Source organism: Frieseomelitta varia, unplaced genomic scaffold (assembly GCF_011392965.1).
Source record: "Frieseomelitta varia isolate USP_RPSP 00005682 unplaced genomic scaffold, Fvar_1.2 scaffold_736, whole genome shotgun sequence".
Lineage (NCBI taxonomy): Eukaryota > Metazoa > Arthropoda > Insecta > Hymenoptera > Apidae > Frieseomelitta > Frieseomelitta varia.
This window is the reverse complement of record NW_025110519.1, coordinates 69,073-85,764: the sequence shown is the minus strand read 5'-3', so window position 1 is coordinate 85,764 and position 16,692 is coordinate 69,073. Positions and strand designations below refer to the sequence as shown.

Sequence of the window (16,692 nt, the reverse complement as noted above, 5' to 3'; positions counted from 1 at the left end):
TGTTGACATAATACTACTTCTTAAAAGGAATTCGATAAAAATTATTACATAGAAAAAGAGATTGCTATTGTTGGAGACTGACATTTTTCTAATTCAAATTTAAATAAGATAAAAAGTGATAAATTTCCATTTTTTTAAGAATTTACAACAGTTTATAAACAGAAATGCTAAAAATAATCACGACATCGTATAATTTACAACGATAAAGAAAACAAAATCATTATTATATCGCAATTTTACAAATCGAAATAAACATTCTTCCGCAGCTCTAATTTAAATCGAAATCATCATCCATTCGCAGCGTAATATGATATCTTGATTACTTCGCAATTCTAATATAACCCATGATTAATTTCTCGAAACACTAATAAGAAAGCCGCGATTTGTCCAATATGTACCAGTATGTACATATATCTATTAAAGAAATGTTATTATTACTACATGCTACAAATAAAAGCAAGCATAGTGATATAGTAATAAAAAACAACAAAAATGATTTCTTACGTTTTGAATGGATTTCCCATTCAAAAGATGATAAGCCATCTCTCTGTTCATTGCTTTCTTCTATCATAATTTCTCGACTTGTAGTTGCTTCCCTCTCATCCTTGTTGCATCATTCTTCTTTGAGGACGTGTGGCGCGCGCGTTTTTAAAAACAAGTTTAACAGCGGCGACAATGATTACAAATGAAGAAGAAAATATTGTATTCCGTTGTTAAGAATCAACCAAAGCAAACGGTCGTCATAAAGATCTTGTTATACGTTAATTAAAATAAATAGTTATTGTTACAGTTTCTTGTTAAATCATATTTATTTTATAAGACAAAATAGGTGCTGCCATCTATCAGAGACTGCTGGAATTTAAGAAATCTATTATACCAACTTCGATCGATACAGATGGTACCATATTTATTTTCCTTTTAGTTCCAGTCGAATTTGAAAGATACATAAATGGCAGTACAGTCAATAGACAAGGAGAGCATTAATGCGCGACAAGGACAACGATAAATTTTAGTCAATATAAGATAAAATAAATTTTTCTTTCAATAAATTCAATTCAATTTTTTCATTTGCAAATTCATACTGATCACATTCATCCAAAGCATTTTCTTTGAAAATATCAAATTACTTAATTTAAAAGAGTTTTAAATAAATATTTTATTTAGATACATCATATTTACATGCTAGACATTCCTTGAATTCAATAATTCACAAATCGTTATCAATTAATAAAATTCTTACAAATTATTACAATTTAAAAAGAATTATGAACAAGTTTCATAATCAAATACATCAAACATAAGATATTTTATTTTAATAGTCTTTCAGAAACTATAACAAAAGATTAAATATGCTATAAAATTTTTAAGTTAATACATAGTTACTTAAAAAATCAATGATTTTTAAAACAAAATGCGATTGTGTTTGCATCAACGTTAAAGTTAAAGCATCAACAAATTTATCATGATATTAAAAAATTCTTATAACATGGCAATTAAAAAACTATAAAACATTTGCACATTTCATAAAATCATAATCATTATCATGGATTGGATCTACTTCGTTATGATATCAGGAATTTTGAATTCTTATAAAAGATCGTCAAATATTTGGTACGGCATACGGCACGTATGCATACCTACATAATAAAACATTAATGTTCCATTTACCACAAATCTTTCATTAATACATTGGCCCAAATCCTGCATAAAATACAAATAATCAACATTGTCATATTAATATTAATAATTAATAAGTATACATACTAGGGTTTGGAGGTGGACGTAATCTATACATATCTGGTGGAATAAATCGTGGTGGGAATGGTCTTAATGGACCCATCATGTGCCTAGTTCCTAAAGGTACTTGCCCTCGAATTGGAACTAAAGGCCCAACCATTATTGGTCTTGCAGGAAAATCCTAACGATCATTGAAATTTAATATCCAAAAATTATATTTCATTTATGAATTCAACTTACTCCATAGTAGAATGGAACGGGAATTTGCTCAATATAATGCGACGACGGTACTCTGTGCTCTCTAGACCTATCTCTTTCACTTCTTTCTCGAGATCGTTCTCTTGATCTTTCTCGATATTCTCGATGAGATCTTTCGTCTTTAAAAGACCTGTTGTATTAATGATTATATTTATTAAATTTAATTGTCAAAACACTGTGACATTTCACATATTTTATTGCATACTTGTGAGATTCTCTACTCCATGTTCGTTGTTCTCGCTCCCTTGAACGTGAATGATCTCGGTGACCTTTTCTTTCTTCTCTTGTAGTATGCAACTGACCATGTCGTCTGTCTTTTTCTTTATATTCTCGACTTCTGCCTCTACTACGATCTCTTTCCCTGGATAAATTATATAACAATATAATAATAGCCATGTTAAAAATAGACATGTCAAACAAATATATAAAAGAAATAAGTTATACCCATTTCTATAACTATTTCTGCCATCACGTTTTGAATCCTCATACCTAAAAAAAAGTGCTTACGTAACAAAAATTTAGTTTCTAAACATATATTTATAAGATTATAGTATTTTTTACTATAATTATTTTATAGCAATACTTTTATCCATATTTTTTACTCTATTATCCATATTTTGTGTTTCACCAAGTAGTGAATTTGTTTGTTAATTGTGACATCATTAAATATTATATAAATTAATATTATACAATTTATCAAAGAAATAATAGTGAAAATTGATGAATTATTATTACTATTTACATAGTACAATATTGCATTTATTGACTGCTATTAATAGAAAATAAATTCTTTATTTGATAGAGAAAATAGAAAATAGAAAGTTAGAAAATTTGTGTTGACTGTAATGTGTATGTAAAAGCAAATAGAATAATTTCCAAAATAATATATACATAATAAATAAAACTATAGTATGTACAAATTAAAATGTAAAAAACCGATTTGTACAGTTTTATGAAACTTATTTTATGATTAAAGATGATGTCATTAAGGATGATGCAAAGCAATCCATAAAATGTATAATAAAACAAATGATCTGCACATTATATAAATATCAAATTTACTTTTAAAACTCCAAGTCACTTACCTTTCAACAATTATTATTAATTACTACATGCTTATTGCAACAAAAAGCATTTAAAAATCGAATATAGCATACCAATGTTATATATAAAATATTATGTAATAAATCTTATTATTTCACTAACATGATAATAAAAAAATTTATATTTTTTCATTTGTTAAAAATGATTTCTCAAATATTCTAATTAGTTTCTTATTCATATAATAGAAATTATCTTTGCATTGTCCTTAGAAAAAGCAAAAGAAGAAAACTAAAAAGCAAACATTTAGCATTGGTAATGGCGTAAGCAAATCAGGTATTGCAAATCATATTGCTGTCCATATTTTTGTCCTTTCTTGTATTCCTTGCGAAGCATTAGTAAAAGCTAGAACAGAACAAACTATAATAACACAAAACACATGCCTAAAATAAAAATAAAAAAAGCACAATTAAATTCAAAGTAGTTACAAACATATATTATAATAAAGCGTCATGACTATGTCATTTCAGTGTTTCTTTAAAGTACATATATGTAAAACTTATATGTATTGTATATATTATACATTGTATACTAATAATTTAAATTTGTGTGAAATATGGAATGAATACTTACAATATAATATTAACTAGAAATAATATTAATATAAATAATAGCAATACTCAATTATTATATCATATCCATATTATTATTCATATCTAAAAAGAAAAAATACAATACTGGTATAATAACCAATACACAAACCTGGTATAATGAGACAATCTACGTCGAGGACTGCAACTTTGACTTCTTGATGTAGTATATTTTTTATTCACTCCCGATTTATTTTCTAAAAATTAAACTTATTATTTTTCCAAATAACATTTTAATGTATATAAAATAATAACTTTTAAGAGAAACATAATTTTTATCGATTCACACAACAGCAATTTGTTTAAATTTTAAATAATAAACAAACCTAAGTTTTCATTATTTATAGCAACAACTGTACGATGTTCGACAATTTCTTCTGTCTTGACTGTTGCACTTTTTATTTCTTCTCTTTCAAATATAGGTTTGGATCCTTCTCCTATAGTTAAAAGATTTATTTATAAATACAAAATTTAAAGTACATATATATAAAAAAGCAAATAAGCAGTATTAGTAGCTATGACAGACCTCAGATATCTTGAGGATATGTAAATAAACTGGCTACCTCTGAACGATTGTAAGCTAGGGCACTTCATGACAGAAGTATGAGATGAACTAAATACGATAAGATGCAGAAATATAATTATCTCTCATATTACTTTATATCTTTGATTTTATATCAATATTACATATTAATAATGTAAAAAAGATATATTTATTATTAAAAATACAAATTACTTCAACTGATTACCAATTTAAATATAATAAAACTTCCGTTTTTGTAAATAAGTCAATCTTCAATTATAAAGCTAAACATACAATTAAAAATATATGACTTACAATTTTCTTCAGTGCCAGAAACCATAAAATAATTTTATATTTATAATTAATATATATACACGTATAATTATAAGAAAAATAAAATGAAAATACAAAACAATACTTTATTCTATTTGTATAAATTCATAATTTTTATTTCATTTTTATTTAATTGATAATATTTATTTTATATGAAAAATACAAACTTCATTTCTTTCATTAGATTTATCGTATCTTTTTTTAATAATAATTGCTAAAAATTTATGATTTCTTTTAGATTTTATGAATTTTTAAGATCTTAATCTTTATCTATAAAAATTTTAGTTAAAAAATAACTGGTTCTCTTCTAGGAAAATTTTGTAAATTAAACTACTTTTGATCAATTAAATTATAATCCTATTATAAAATCTTCCGTGATGTTTTGTATCTTCCAGATGACTAAAAAATCTTCCACTGTTGACACATAACTTCATAGTTTGGCTATTTATTTTTCTTAATGTATTTGATGATAAAAAATTAATTATATCATAATTATTATATTACATCAAATTGAAAAATTTCCATTTAAAAATATTTTAAATAATTACTTCTCAACAATAATTACTTAGCTGCTTTTATAATATTCTCTTGTTATATTGCTTGTAGTCTTATATGTAAGAAATTAAAAACCAATAAATTCAAATAAATTAAGTAAAAATTTTGGTTTGTTATAAAATTTTTAAATATAACATTTAAATTATCTACTGTTAAATTTAATTTTATTTCTTCCGTTGTAGAATCATAGGCTTCGTAGTTCAATAAATAATATTCCTTCTTCTATTGTTGAATTTACACTTAATATTTAACATATCACCATGGAAATTAAAACTTTATAATTAAGCTTTTGCATTTTTAAACATGCAAACATTCTAAAAGCAAAGCACACAGAGAATGCACAAAATGAAACAGAAATTTAAAACAATTTTCTAAGCATATTCTGTACATCAATATTATTTAATATTCCAAAAGTATAATATTTTTGTGCAAACTCGATAGCCAAAGGAAAAAAAAAGAAAAAGAAAATGTAAAGCAGCAACAGAAAATAAAGCACTCTTAAGACATTCAAGATAAAAATCATTGTGCTTACGTATTGCACATTATTGTTCAATATCCATATCCAACGTTGTATTCCATATTTTCTTCATCCTTGGTGAATCAAGAACGCATTATTAATTTTACAGGTGCATAAATTGTTGAATGTTATAGGAGATAATATGATAATAAATCTATCTTCATAACTGTAGAATTAATTTATCATCTTTCTTCAGATGTTGCTTAGTAAAAGTGAACATTTTATTATTATCTAGACTTCAATTATAATTTCATTTTAGTCTGATGGTTGAGTTTTACTGTACTACATCCAAAAAAATGCAATATATGATTAACTTTACATTGCAAAACATATAATATACTGGAACTCGAACTTATAAATTATAATTTTTGGAAGCTCTCAAAAGGAATCATCTTCCTAGTTGAGTTTTACACACTCCTTCAGTATTTCTTCATTGAATGACTAATAGTGACTGAAATTGTCAAGTGATTATAAAAAAAAACAACATTTTACCCTCTCTTCTCATGACCTGGACATCTTCAGGATTGACAATAGCTCGTTGAAGTTCATCAGTTGTTGCTTTGCCTGGCACATTTCTGTGAATATCTACTTTGATACTTCGTAATTCCACAATACTAACTTGTGTGCCTTCTGGTCCCTTAAATAAAGGTGTTGTACCATCTGATGGTTCTAATCTAGTGCAAAATAATGTTTTATTTTCTATAATTTAATATATAATTTCAATTCACTGAATTTCAATCTTCTTTATTAATTAAAAACTAAATTATATTGTACAATATAATTTGTACTTAAAATATCTAGTTGCTATACAATTTGCACACTTAACAATTATAATTGATATAGTTACTGTGCAATTTATACATTTTACACATGATATAAAACTATTAAACATTTGTTTTTAAGATGTCTTGTATAATTTATACTTACTTTTTAGATAATATGGCTGTTTTAGATGTACTTGATGTCGTAGTTTTATGTCGAATTTCCGGAGATTTGCTTTTACTTTTACTACGACTGTGATGTGAGAATCTTCCTTTTGGTGGTGGTAAACCTTTTTCACGAGCACGACGTATTTCATACTCTAAAATCATCTTCGCCTTCAATTTTTCATGTTCCCGTAGCTTTTCTTGCTCTATCATCCATTCGCGCCTACGCCGTAATCTTTCTTCTTCCGTTTTTGAACGTAGACCAGTTTCAAAATCTCCACTGCGTGATGTTCTCGATCTTTCATCTCGATGCGAATGACTTGACACGATTCGTTTCATTTTCCAAAGAAGAAAAACTTCATATGCATGAAGATTAATCTGCAACCCTTTTTGAGGTTAGAAATGCAGAATTAATGTGTACGTTACATCAAAATAATAAACAAAAAGAAGACATGCAGTTATTAACACGTTTACTATTCAGGCCGTGAGCGTTGCGCTATAATTTGCGGTAAATAAATACGAATTCTTAAACTAGATTAGTATTATTTCACAATATTTTGTTAATTAAATTGATTATAAGAGTGCATCAAAAAACATGGTATCAACACTGCACATCACGTATGACATAATATGACGGTGCATTATTTATGAAGCGCAATGCAAAAGATAGTAAACATGTTATGTCAGATGCCGTATCATATTTGACCTGGATTTTTTAAAATTTATTAATTAATTAATAATTAATTATTTATTAATAGCTAAATTGAGAACAATATATATTCCAAAAAAATATACAGCTTTTCTTTTCTTTTTTATAAACGTATATAATTTGTTTACCAACTGAATCTAATAACTATTACCTGATTTTTACTCACATTGGCAATTTATATATAATGTTTATTGTATATACTACATATGTAATATATATGTATATGTCATAAGTACACACTATATGTTACACTATATTACACACAATGTAAGATGGTTTATTCTATGATCATCATATAATATGAGTCAAAACTGATGCAGCTTTGGTAAATGATAATTAAGATAATAAAAATAAGTCAGATAAAATTATAAAGACTGTACACTGTATTAAACATCAGGAAATAAATCATACTAGTACATAATAACTCATGAATTGTTAAAATGTGTATCTATTAAATTATAACATATCCATATAATATTTCAATAATCTATATACACATTAATTTATCACAATATCTCATATTCAATAACAATATTTTTTAACATGCGTCAATAATATTTTAATTTATTGTAACATATTCATATCACATATATTACCAATATTTTGTGTAATATCCATATTATTTTCCAAAAAAATTCTGTCATATCCAATAACACTAACTTGTAATATATCCATATTAAGTTTTGCCAATACATTATACGATACTGATATTATACATATTAGTACATAGCAATATTCCATAAAATATCCATACTAACTTTAAGCAATACTCTGACTTATATCTAATAACACTATTCTGTATAATATTCCAATTACATTTTGGCAATACCTTATAAAACTGATATTATATTAGCAATATTTCATAAAATATCCATATTAACTTTAAACAATACTCTGAGTTATATCTAATAACACTACTCTGTATAATATTCCAAATTATATTTTGGCAATACATTATAAGACTGATATTATACAATAGCAATACTCCATAAATTATCCATATTAACTTTGGGCAATACTCCATAAAATATCCATATTAACTTTGGGCAATACTCTGAGTTATATCTAATAACACTACTCTGTATAATATTCCAATTATATTTTGGCAATACATTACAAGACTGATATTATAAAATAGTAACACTCCATAAAATATCCATATTAACCTTTGACAATACTCTGAGTTATATTTAATAACACTACTCTCTATAATATTCCAATTATATTTTGGCAATACATTATAAGACTGATATTATACAATTGCAATACTCCATAAAATATCCATATTAACCTTTGACAATACTCTGAGTTATATTTAATAACACTACTTTCTATAATATTCCAATTATATTTTGGCAATACATTATAAGACTGATAGTATACGTTAGCAATACTCCATAAAATATCCATACTAACTTTGGGCAATACTCTGAGTTATATCTAATAACACTACTCTCTATAACATTCCAATTATATTTTGGCAATATCTTATAAAACTGATATTATATTAGCAATATTCCATAAATTATCCATATTAACTTTGGGCAATACTCCATAAAATATCCATATTAATTTTGGGCAATACTCCATAAAATATCCATATTAATTTTGGGCAATACTCCATAAAATATCCATATTAATTTTGGACAATACTCTGATTTATATTTAATAACACTACTCCTTATAATATTCCAATTATATTTTGGCAATACCTTATAAAACTGATATTATATTAGCAATATTCCATAAAATATCCATATTAACTTTGGACAATACTCTGAGTTATATCTAATAACACTACTCTGTATAATATTCCAATTATATTTTGGCAATACATTATAAGACTCATATTACACAATAGCAATACTCCATAAAATATCCATATTAACCTTTGACAATACTCTGATTTATATTTAATAACACTACTCTCTATAATATTCCAATTATATTTTGGCAATACATTATAAGACTGATATTATACGATAGCAATACTCCATAAAATATCCATATTAACTTTGGACAATACTCTGAGTTATATTTAATAACACTACTCTCTATAATATTCCAATTATATTTTGGCAATACATTATAAAACTGATATTATACAATAGCAATACTCCATAAATTATCCATATTAACTTTGGGCAATACTCCATAAAATATCCATATTAATTTTGGGCAATACTCCATAAAATATCCATATTAATTTTGGGCAATACTCTGATTTATATTTAATAACACTACTCTCTATAATATTCCAATTATATTTTGGCAATACATTATAAGACTCATTTTACACGATAACAATACTCCATCAAATATCCATATTAACCTCTGACAATACTCTGATTTATATTTAATAACACTACTCTCTATAATATTCCAATTATATTTTGACAATACATTATAAGACTGATATTATACGATAGCAATACTCCATAAAATATCCATATTAAGTTTTGTCAATATTGATACTAATTTGAGCAATATCCTTTTTCATATTATTTTGTAACTTATCCATATCCATATTATTTTTTGGCAATACTTTGTAAGATATTGACATCATTCTGCTTCATATCTAAATAACATAATTTATAACCTATCTATATCGCTTATAACTATATTTTCAGCAATACCCTACAGCAATACTCATATGACTTTTACCAGCATTTTATGTTATACTTGAAATATTTTGTAATATGTACTACAGAAAAATAGTATTTTTGAAATTTTAATCCTAATCTATTCTGATAAAATGTAAGATTATACTTTCAAATTAATAATAAAATTTCATTTCTTTCTATACCAAAAATCTTTGTTAATATTAAATTACATTTTTTCTATTACAAAATTTATTTGTTTAGTAAACATTTATATATACATTAATATTCACTTTGATATTACTGTTACGGTTATGTACTAATATGTGTATTTTACGATTAATAAGTGATTATTTATTAAAAGATTAATATTGTTAACAAATACCTTCTCAATAGCTGAAGTATTTATAGAAGAATTATATCTTCACGTCTAATCTGTAGATATACCATTACTCAATGCCGTGAATTCTTCTTCGTTACCTAAACCAGTGCGACGCCATTCGATGCTGAAATTCAAATAAAAGTTCACAATGGTTACAGCACCATCTATAATTTTCGTGCATTCAAGAGTTATTATTTTATTGAAACAATTTAAAAAATCGATAATATTAATTCTATTTACGAATTAGTCTCCTTAAGCAATGAAATGTGTATAATTGTCATATTAGAATTAGTATTAAATTAGAGTAAATTTTGAATGAAAACGGTGAAAGGGTAAACGAGACGCCATGGTGTTTCTTTAGTTTCAGTGCTAAAGCTGGGTGTCATGGCCATGGTTGGACAAAGTGTACGAGTATTGTATATTTAAATTGTATTGGAAAAATTTCCTCAAACATATCAGACAAGCATGCTGATAAAAGGGTGGCGTATGATTCTTATCCATTTTCTTATCGCCTGGGAAACGGATTAGTTCACTTCCAAAAATCAAGTGGTACGTACGCTGTCAAGTGAATATCCAACAAAAAGGAAATCAAGTGGGAAAAGGACGAAGAAAAACGCCGTGCAGCTTTACGGCGCGAAAGGAACGGAAACAGAGGTTAGCTTATTGAACACAACTACCCTAGTCAGTTAAGATGGTAGTCATTATAGTTACAGCGATGGTAGAAGTGATGTCATTGATTCCAATTTAGTTAAAACGTTCAACGAAGAGATAAAGGGGAAAGCAATCTTTATAATTAACAGAGAGTCTGCGAACTTCCATATAGTTATTTCCATCGTGTTTTTATTCAATATCGTTTGGACGTGCGTGTTGAACCATTTACCAATGATGGGACAATAGACCGTATATATACGTATATACGTTTATCTTCCTCTCAATAGGTATTTTCCTCTTTGTTAGTTTCTCTGTCCTTCTCTCTTCGGTTGTTAGATCTTCCCTTCCTCTTTGTTTATTCATCTGCATTGGAGTACCTTCACTTTATTACGAATGAATCTCCCGAAGAATACGATTGCGTGTCAAAGGAAATACCAGTCGATCGTTATTCGATCGAAAATTGTTGTGTTATTCCATTGGGATTAATAATTGGTCCGGCTAATTGGAAGTACGATATATTCAAGAAACATGCAAAATTTGTAAATCCGTGTCGTGCGAATTTTGTAAAGGTAAGCAAACGAGGGATTATTGTGAATGATTGGTTGCGAATATTTAAAAAATTAATTGCATTGAGCGAGATATGCATATAAGCAATGTATTAATTGTAGTGATTTGTCCTCATCGTGTCACGGAAACGTCATTGCCAAAAATCTTTATCAGTTAAAATTTGCTCATTGCGAGTCGTATGCCGTAAATTTTTTTATCGATCGAAAATAGGTCATCGAAATAAAGTGGGGAAGTCCACAGTTACATTCCTCGCGTTAATGAATCGAAGTATAATGACCTCCGAAAGACAAATATGCTCCATCTCAATAAAATTTCACGATGTTAATTGTCATAAAGTATTATGTACCTGTTTGATATTTTGCGTCAGTTGTGATATTTAAAATACGGTTTTTATATTTAAAATACAGTTTCTTGGAGTTATGTTATAATCTATTCAATTGATCTCTTGTAATCAGTCTGTTATCGCTGAAAAAATATATTATAATCATATTCTTAAAACAATCTAAATTTAACGTTTTATATATGTATGAATTAATATATGTTAAAAGGAAGCAGAGGCAGAAATAGTTACATAAGTATATTTTTAACAGGGTTGCGATAATGTCTAAAAAGACTAATTGCAACAAAATGTTAGTCCATCAATTATCATCTGTATTACCTGATGATAGGCCAATCACAGCCATAAATATTGTTGAAGATATAGATAAGTGTCCGCCAAATTTTACAGTAGTAAGTAATCTTGTGAGGTAATTTTTACAAATCACTTAATAATTATTTATATTGCTATGTTTCAATTGCATAAATATGCATTGTTTTTAAGTATTATTTTATTATCAGGTGTCAAGAACATACGATCAAGATACTGATGCAGATCTGTGGAGAGAAAGTGGTCTTTTTATTAAAAAGAAAGGCAGATACATATGTTTTTCAAAGACTGAAGGGTTACCTCAGTGTGTGGTAGAAGATATAGTAGTCATTAATGAACGAGATACTCCTCCAGAAGGATATAGCATAATTTCTTATACTGTAGATTCAAGTGAGCATACGTAAGACTGATCAGTGTATTATTTGCCAAAAAAGTATTTTCGTTTAGTACATTGCTATAATGAATTTTAGTGCAGAAGGCATGGAGGAAGAAACAGGTGTGCTATAAAATTAGAAATAAGGAACTATGCTCGAAAGCAGTTACTGATATTATCATATGTAGTAGAGTTGTACATAAGATCTATTCATCTAAAACAGCACCAACTGGATTTATTGCTGCTGGGTATGTTTATAAAATTATAAATTTATGAAAGCTTCATAAAAATCAATTATTTTTTGTCTTCCTATTTCTTTCAGTATTATTAATGGCGTTTGTGTTTGCTACAAAACTGTGGATATTGTAAATGGGAATTCAAATTCACAATCGTATGTTAATATAGAGTAAGAGTTCATTCATATTTTAAAAGGAACTAAGATATATTTACATCAACTGTTATATGTAACATTTCGTTTGTAGTTTACTTCAAAGCGCTTCTCCAAATCCATCGAATGGAACGCCCCATAGAATACCTCCTGAGAGACCACCAAAACCAAAGTTTTCACCAAAACCAGCAAATGGGGTTTATCCACAAATTAGTGGAAGTGGGGGAAAGGACACAGATGAATCTAATGATAGAGATTATGAAATTCTGAGCCCTAGTGCAAGAATTAGACCCACAAGACCTGCTCCGCAACCGCCTACATCAACAGTTGTTGGATCTACATCAATTTATGGTACACTGCCAGGGTCTTCTGATTTGGATGGAGTTCCATTTGTTCTTAATCCACGTCTTAGTGTTCATTCTGATTCTTCTATTGTAAGTAAACTTTTACAAAAAATTATTTTCCATGTATCGTTTTATGTGTTTTTAATAATTATTCTGTATTAATAATAAATGTTCTGTATTATTTAATAATTCCGTATTGTTTGTAGAATAAGCTTCCTGTGATTAAAGTTTGGACTCAGAAAGACTTGGATAAGGAGGTAAGATTAATATTTATTCGAAATATATAATGCACTAGTGCGTTTAATATTTTTATTCTTTATTTATTCTTCTTGTAGTTCTTTTACGATTTTCGTGCGGAGAGAGAAACTTGAAGAAACCACTGTGCCAAACTAATTGTGTGATTCTTCACACAATTTTTCAGCTATGTCTATACATTTGTATTGATAATATAGCACTAGCCAAGTGTAATAGAGTGCCTGAACGAGTGATTCATACTAACCCACGAAAATGGAATCTTTTCAAAACATTTATTGATGAAATGTTCAAATTTAAATATTGTCCATTTTCTGAAGTACTTTTTTCTTCCGTGTCCTATTTAGATTTTGATACCAGTGACAGTTAGCATTGTATTTTTATAGAGTTGCGTTGTATTTTTATAGATAGTAGAAGTTATATAGATATATATTATATATAATTGTATGATATGTTCTAGATGTTTATAAATCGCCACAAAATACTTAATATTATACTGGTGTATTCCTATTTCTTAATCAAACGCAAGGAATCTTTCAATAAAGTCATCTTTAATTTTATTTCCAACAAAAAAAAAACAAGTACATTTTTATTTTTATCCTTCAATTGATTTTTGTCAATATCATACAATGCCTTTAATACTTTTATAGAATACGTATATTTTGCTTTTATAGCATTTAATCGAATCCGTAATTTGAATAGGTAATCCGTAATTACATGCAGTAAATTCTACAAAGTTTGAGTAATTAATTAATTAATTGGGATACTCTTTAAATTTAGTATTTAAAATTTATAAGTTTTATACGCGTGAACGTAATTACGGATTAATGTAAAATCACAATAATTTAACATTTTCAGTTTTTCTTGAACGACTTTCGATAGAGAATAACAGAACATAAAGATTCTCGCAATAAAAAAATTAATTTTTGCAATAAACTGCAAATTTACTCGTGGCACTCCATAGCCAAAAGTCTATATTAACGTATGTACATTTACGTTACAAATCACTGTCAATTGTTCAATTTATCGATTTTATTAGTAACGCTATAAATAGGTAAGAAACATTTTATCAAAATATACAACACGTTCAAGCATTCTTTAAATTGAAGCTGCTATAAATAAATTAATTTTTACGTTTCTTTAGTAATAAAAATCTGACAAAAGCATCGTATTAAAAAGAAAACATTAATAATAATTTACAGGATTTACTTTATACTTTACACTCAGGGAATCATGTTCGTAGCACGGTTTGAATTTTCACTAATTCGTATCTAGTTACTAATTCTCCCCTGCTCGTTAATTCACGTTCCTTCGGCAGACGTTTCTTGTCGAAACAGACCTTTTGGAAAAACTTGAGCCAGTCGTCAAACAAACGGACCTGTCCAATGTCTGATATGAGTAGTATTGTTAGTGGTGGAGACACCGTGTTTCTCCATAACCGCTGTCGCTTTGATCTTATTCTTATACTTGACGTCTTTCGGTTTTAACATGCTCTTATGGTTGCTCAGCAATCTTGAGGGTGTTAGTATGGATTTATTACTAAGACCTGTCGCTTCTAAAAAGTGATCATAGCCGCTGCTCGAATTGCTCGCAGCAAGAGGAACATTATTATTGTCTTTGGTTGCGGCAGTTTTCTCGTTCTGACCAACCGTCGCCCCAAGATTGCCGAGCCTCTCCGATCCATCACCCTCCGGTCTGTCCGGATCATCCGACAAGTCACACTCGTCTAAATTGAACTCCTCGAAATTTTGTCTGATGTCGAACTCCTGATCGAATTCCGAATGAATGTGTTTCTCTTTCGGCTTTGTGCGTTCCTTCGTTTGATCCTCCGGCTCGCCGCCAATTTTGAATTCCTCGAAATGGCGAACGATGTTGGTGACTCTGGGAATTTTTCGCGTTTGTTCCCCGCTAGTTTCGTGGCTCTGTCGTGCCTGAAAGGAGGACCGTACGTTATTGAACCTGTTCTTCCAAAAGTTCCCCTCTTCGTTGTTCCCTGTAACTTTGTTGATCGCGTCGTCGAAGTTCAAGCTTCTCGCAGACGACACAACGTTAATCCCCGCGGATTTCAATGGGGATGATATGAAGCCGAATATTTTCTTGCCGTGCTCGGACGAGTTCGATTCGAAGAGTTGCTGCTTCTTTCGCGTTTCGTCAATCAGAAACGAGGGGCTGGGGATTTTCTTCAAGATTAACGTGTTGTTCTTGAACTGCGGTTTAGGAGGTAACATAGGGGGTGTTTTAGGTGATGGAGATATGATCTCCGGAAGCGACTCGATGTCCTCGTAGTCTAAATTCTTCGCAATAGTCAGGCCTTTCGTAGACATCTGCAAGCAGGTTTTTTCCTCAATTCGTTCCAATTTCAAAGGTGGATTCGACGCGTTTATAGACGTCTTTGCTTTCTGCATCGCTTGCGAGGAGGGGAATGTTGCGTGCCTCGTTGTTTCTACCTCGACCTTTGGCTCTATAATGACGATTGGAATGGCCTTCGATTCTTCCGATTCTTCCTCAAGGCTCGACTCGTGGTTCGCGATCGTGGTTGTAACGTTTGACGTTGAAACGCTTTCGCCAAGACTCATGCCAAACTCATCCTCCGTAGCAGTAGGTTCGAAACCGTTGACAGGAACGTCAGCGGTGAATTCGTTGCTGCCTGATTCTTTCTCTATAATTCCCTCGTCCGAATTCTTCCTCTCCATTTCGGATCCTACGGACTCGATATCGGACAATTTGGCTGGCTGAAATCGAACGATCCTTCCTCGATGCTTAAATCGTCTAGGTATGGAAAGAATGCTCTCTTCTTCCTCCATGTCTCGTAAAAGTATTTGATTAACGCACTCCAAAACGGAATTATGATTGCTATTTGGTCGATACGTGCTGTGCCTAAAGACATCGTCGTTGACTTTGTCCTCGTCGGGGTCGCTGTACCAGTTCCCGCTGGTTTCCTCCACGTTGTGATCTTCGATTTCTATTTTTAAGCATCTGCGCAAATCAAACATTAAATTTACAATTTAAATATATATGTAAATACGAGAAAAGCGTGTTTAGACGAATGTACGTATTATCTCTAACAATAGAAAATTATCCGAATTGTACACGTCGAGACGAAATTTTAAATTGTCGACTAAATTCTTGTTGAATGGAATTCACTTGTTAGCGCGTGAAGAACTCTCCCCGTCAGATCAATTCGCGTTAACAAATTTATGTTACACAAATACTCACACCCTATTTAAAAAATATCAATAC

At 29.0% G+C, this 16,692-nt stretch overlaps 4 protein-coding genes across 16 annotated transcripts in view; 1 reads left to right on the top strand and 3 right to left on the bottom strand.

The window, feature by feature from the left end:
- LOC122535560 (protein pinocchio) overlaps positions 1 to 539 on the bottom strand; it is a 54,189-nt gene extending 53,650 nt beyond the window's left edge. The window contains exon 1 of the mRNA XM_043667211.1: positions 505 to 539. Within this exon, the coding sequence (XP_043523146.1) occupies positions 505 to 524 (20 nt within the window). The 5' untranslated portion in view covers positions 525 to 539. The remainder of the gene's footprint in view (positions 1 to 504) is intronic.
- Positions 540 to 1,131: 592 nt separating this feature from the next.
- Positions 1,132 to 10,903, bottom strand: LOC122535548 (female-specific protein transformer-like). Of its 8 annotated transcripts, XM_043667195.1 has the most exons (11): positions 10,789 to 10,903; positions 10,235 to 10,355; positions 6,542 to 6,926; positions 6,107 to 6,288; positions 4,013 to 4,123; positions 3,799 to 3,883; positions 2,440 to 2,484; positions 2,201 to 2,356; positions 1,978 to 2,125; positions 1,765 to 1,918; positions 1,132 to 1,701 (listed from the first exon to the last, which is right to left on the bottom strand). In XM_043667195.1, exons 3-11 carry the CDS (start codon positions 6,877 to 6,879, stop codon positions 1,682 to 1,684), a joined length of 1,239 nt encoding a protein of 412 aa, XP_043523130.1. In that variant the 5' UTR covers positions 6,880 to 6,926; positions 10,235 to 10,355; positions 10,789 to 10,903; the 3' UTR covers positions 1,132 to 1,681. The 8 variants fall into 8 exon arrangements, 6 of the variants coding, with proteins under 6 accessions (XP_043523130.1, XP_043523129.1, XP_043523131.1 ...); XM_043667194.1 differs by lacking the exon at positions 10,789 to 10,903 and having other exon boundaries at positions 6,542 to 6,918; XM_043667196.1 differs by lacking the exons at positions 10,235 to 10,355; positions 10,789 to 10,903 and adding an exon at positions 6,997 to 7,235 and having other exon boundaries at positions 6,542 to 6,918.
- Positions 10,755 to 13,946, top strand: LOC122535550 (multivesicular body subunit 12A). 2 transcript variants are annotated; one of them, XM_043667202.1, is made up of 8 exons: positions 10,755 to 10,885; positions 12,040 to 12,178; positions 12,287 to 12,485; positions 12,566 to 12,716; positions 12,791 to 12,874; positions 12,951 to 13,290; positions 13,407 to 13,457; positions 13,536 to 13,946. In XM_043667202.1, the coding sequence occupies exons 2-8, from the start codon at positions 12,050 to 12,052 to the stop codon at positions 13,569 to 13,571; spliced, it is 990 nt and encodes a 329-aa protein (XP_043523137.1). In that variant the 5' UTR covers positions 10,755 to 10,885; positions 12,040 to 12,049; the 3' UTR covers positions 13,572 to 13,946. The 2 variants fall into 2 exon arrangements, with proteins under 2 accessions (XP_043523137.1, XP_043523134.1); XM_043667199.1 differs by lacking the exon at positions 10,755 to 10,885 and adding an exon at positions 10,972 to 11,451.
- LOC122535546 overlaps positions 13,493 to 16,692 on the bottom strand; it is a 53,120-nt gene continuing 49,920 nt past the window's right edge. For all 5 annotated transcript variants that reach the window (XM_043667184.1, XM_043667183.1, XM_043667182.1 and 2 more), the window contains exon 4: positions 13,493 to 16,428. In XM_043667184.1, coding sequence (XP_043523119.1) covers positions 14,817 to 16,428 — 1,612 coding nt within the window. In that variant the 3' untranslated portion in view covers positions 13,493 to 14,816. The remainder of the gene's footprint in view (positions 16,429 to 16,692) is intronic.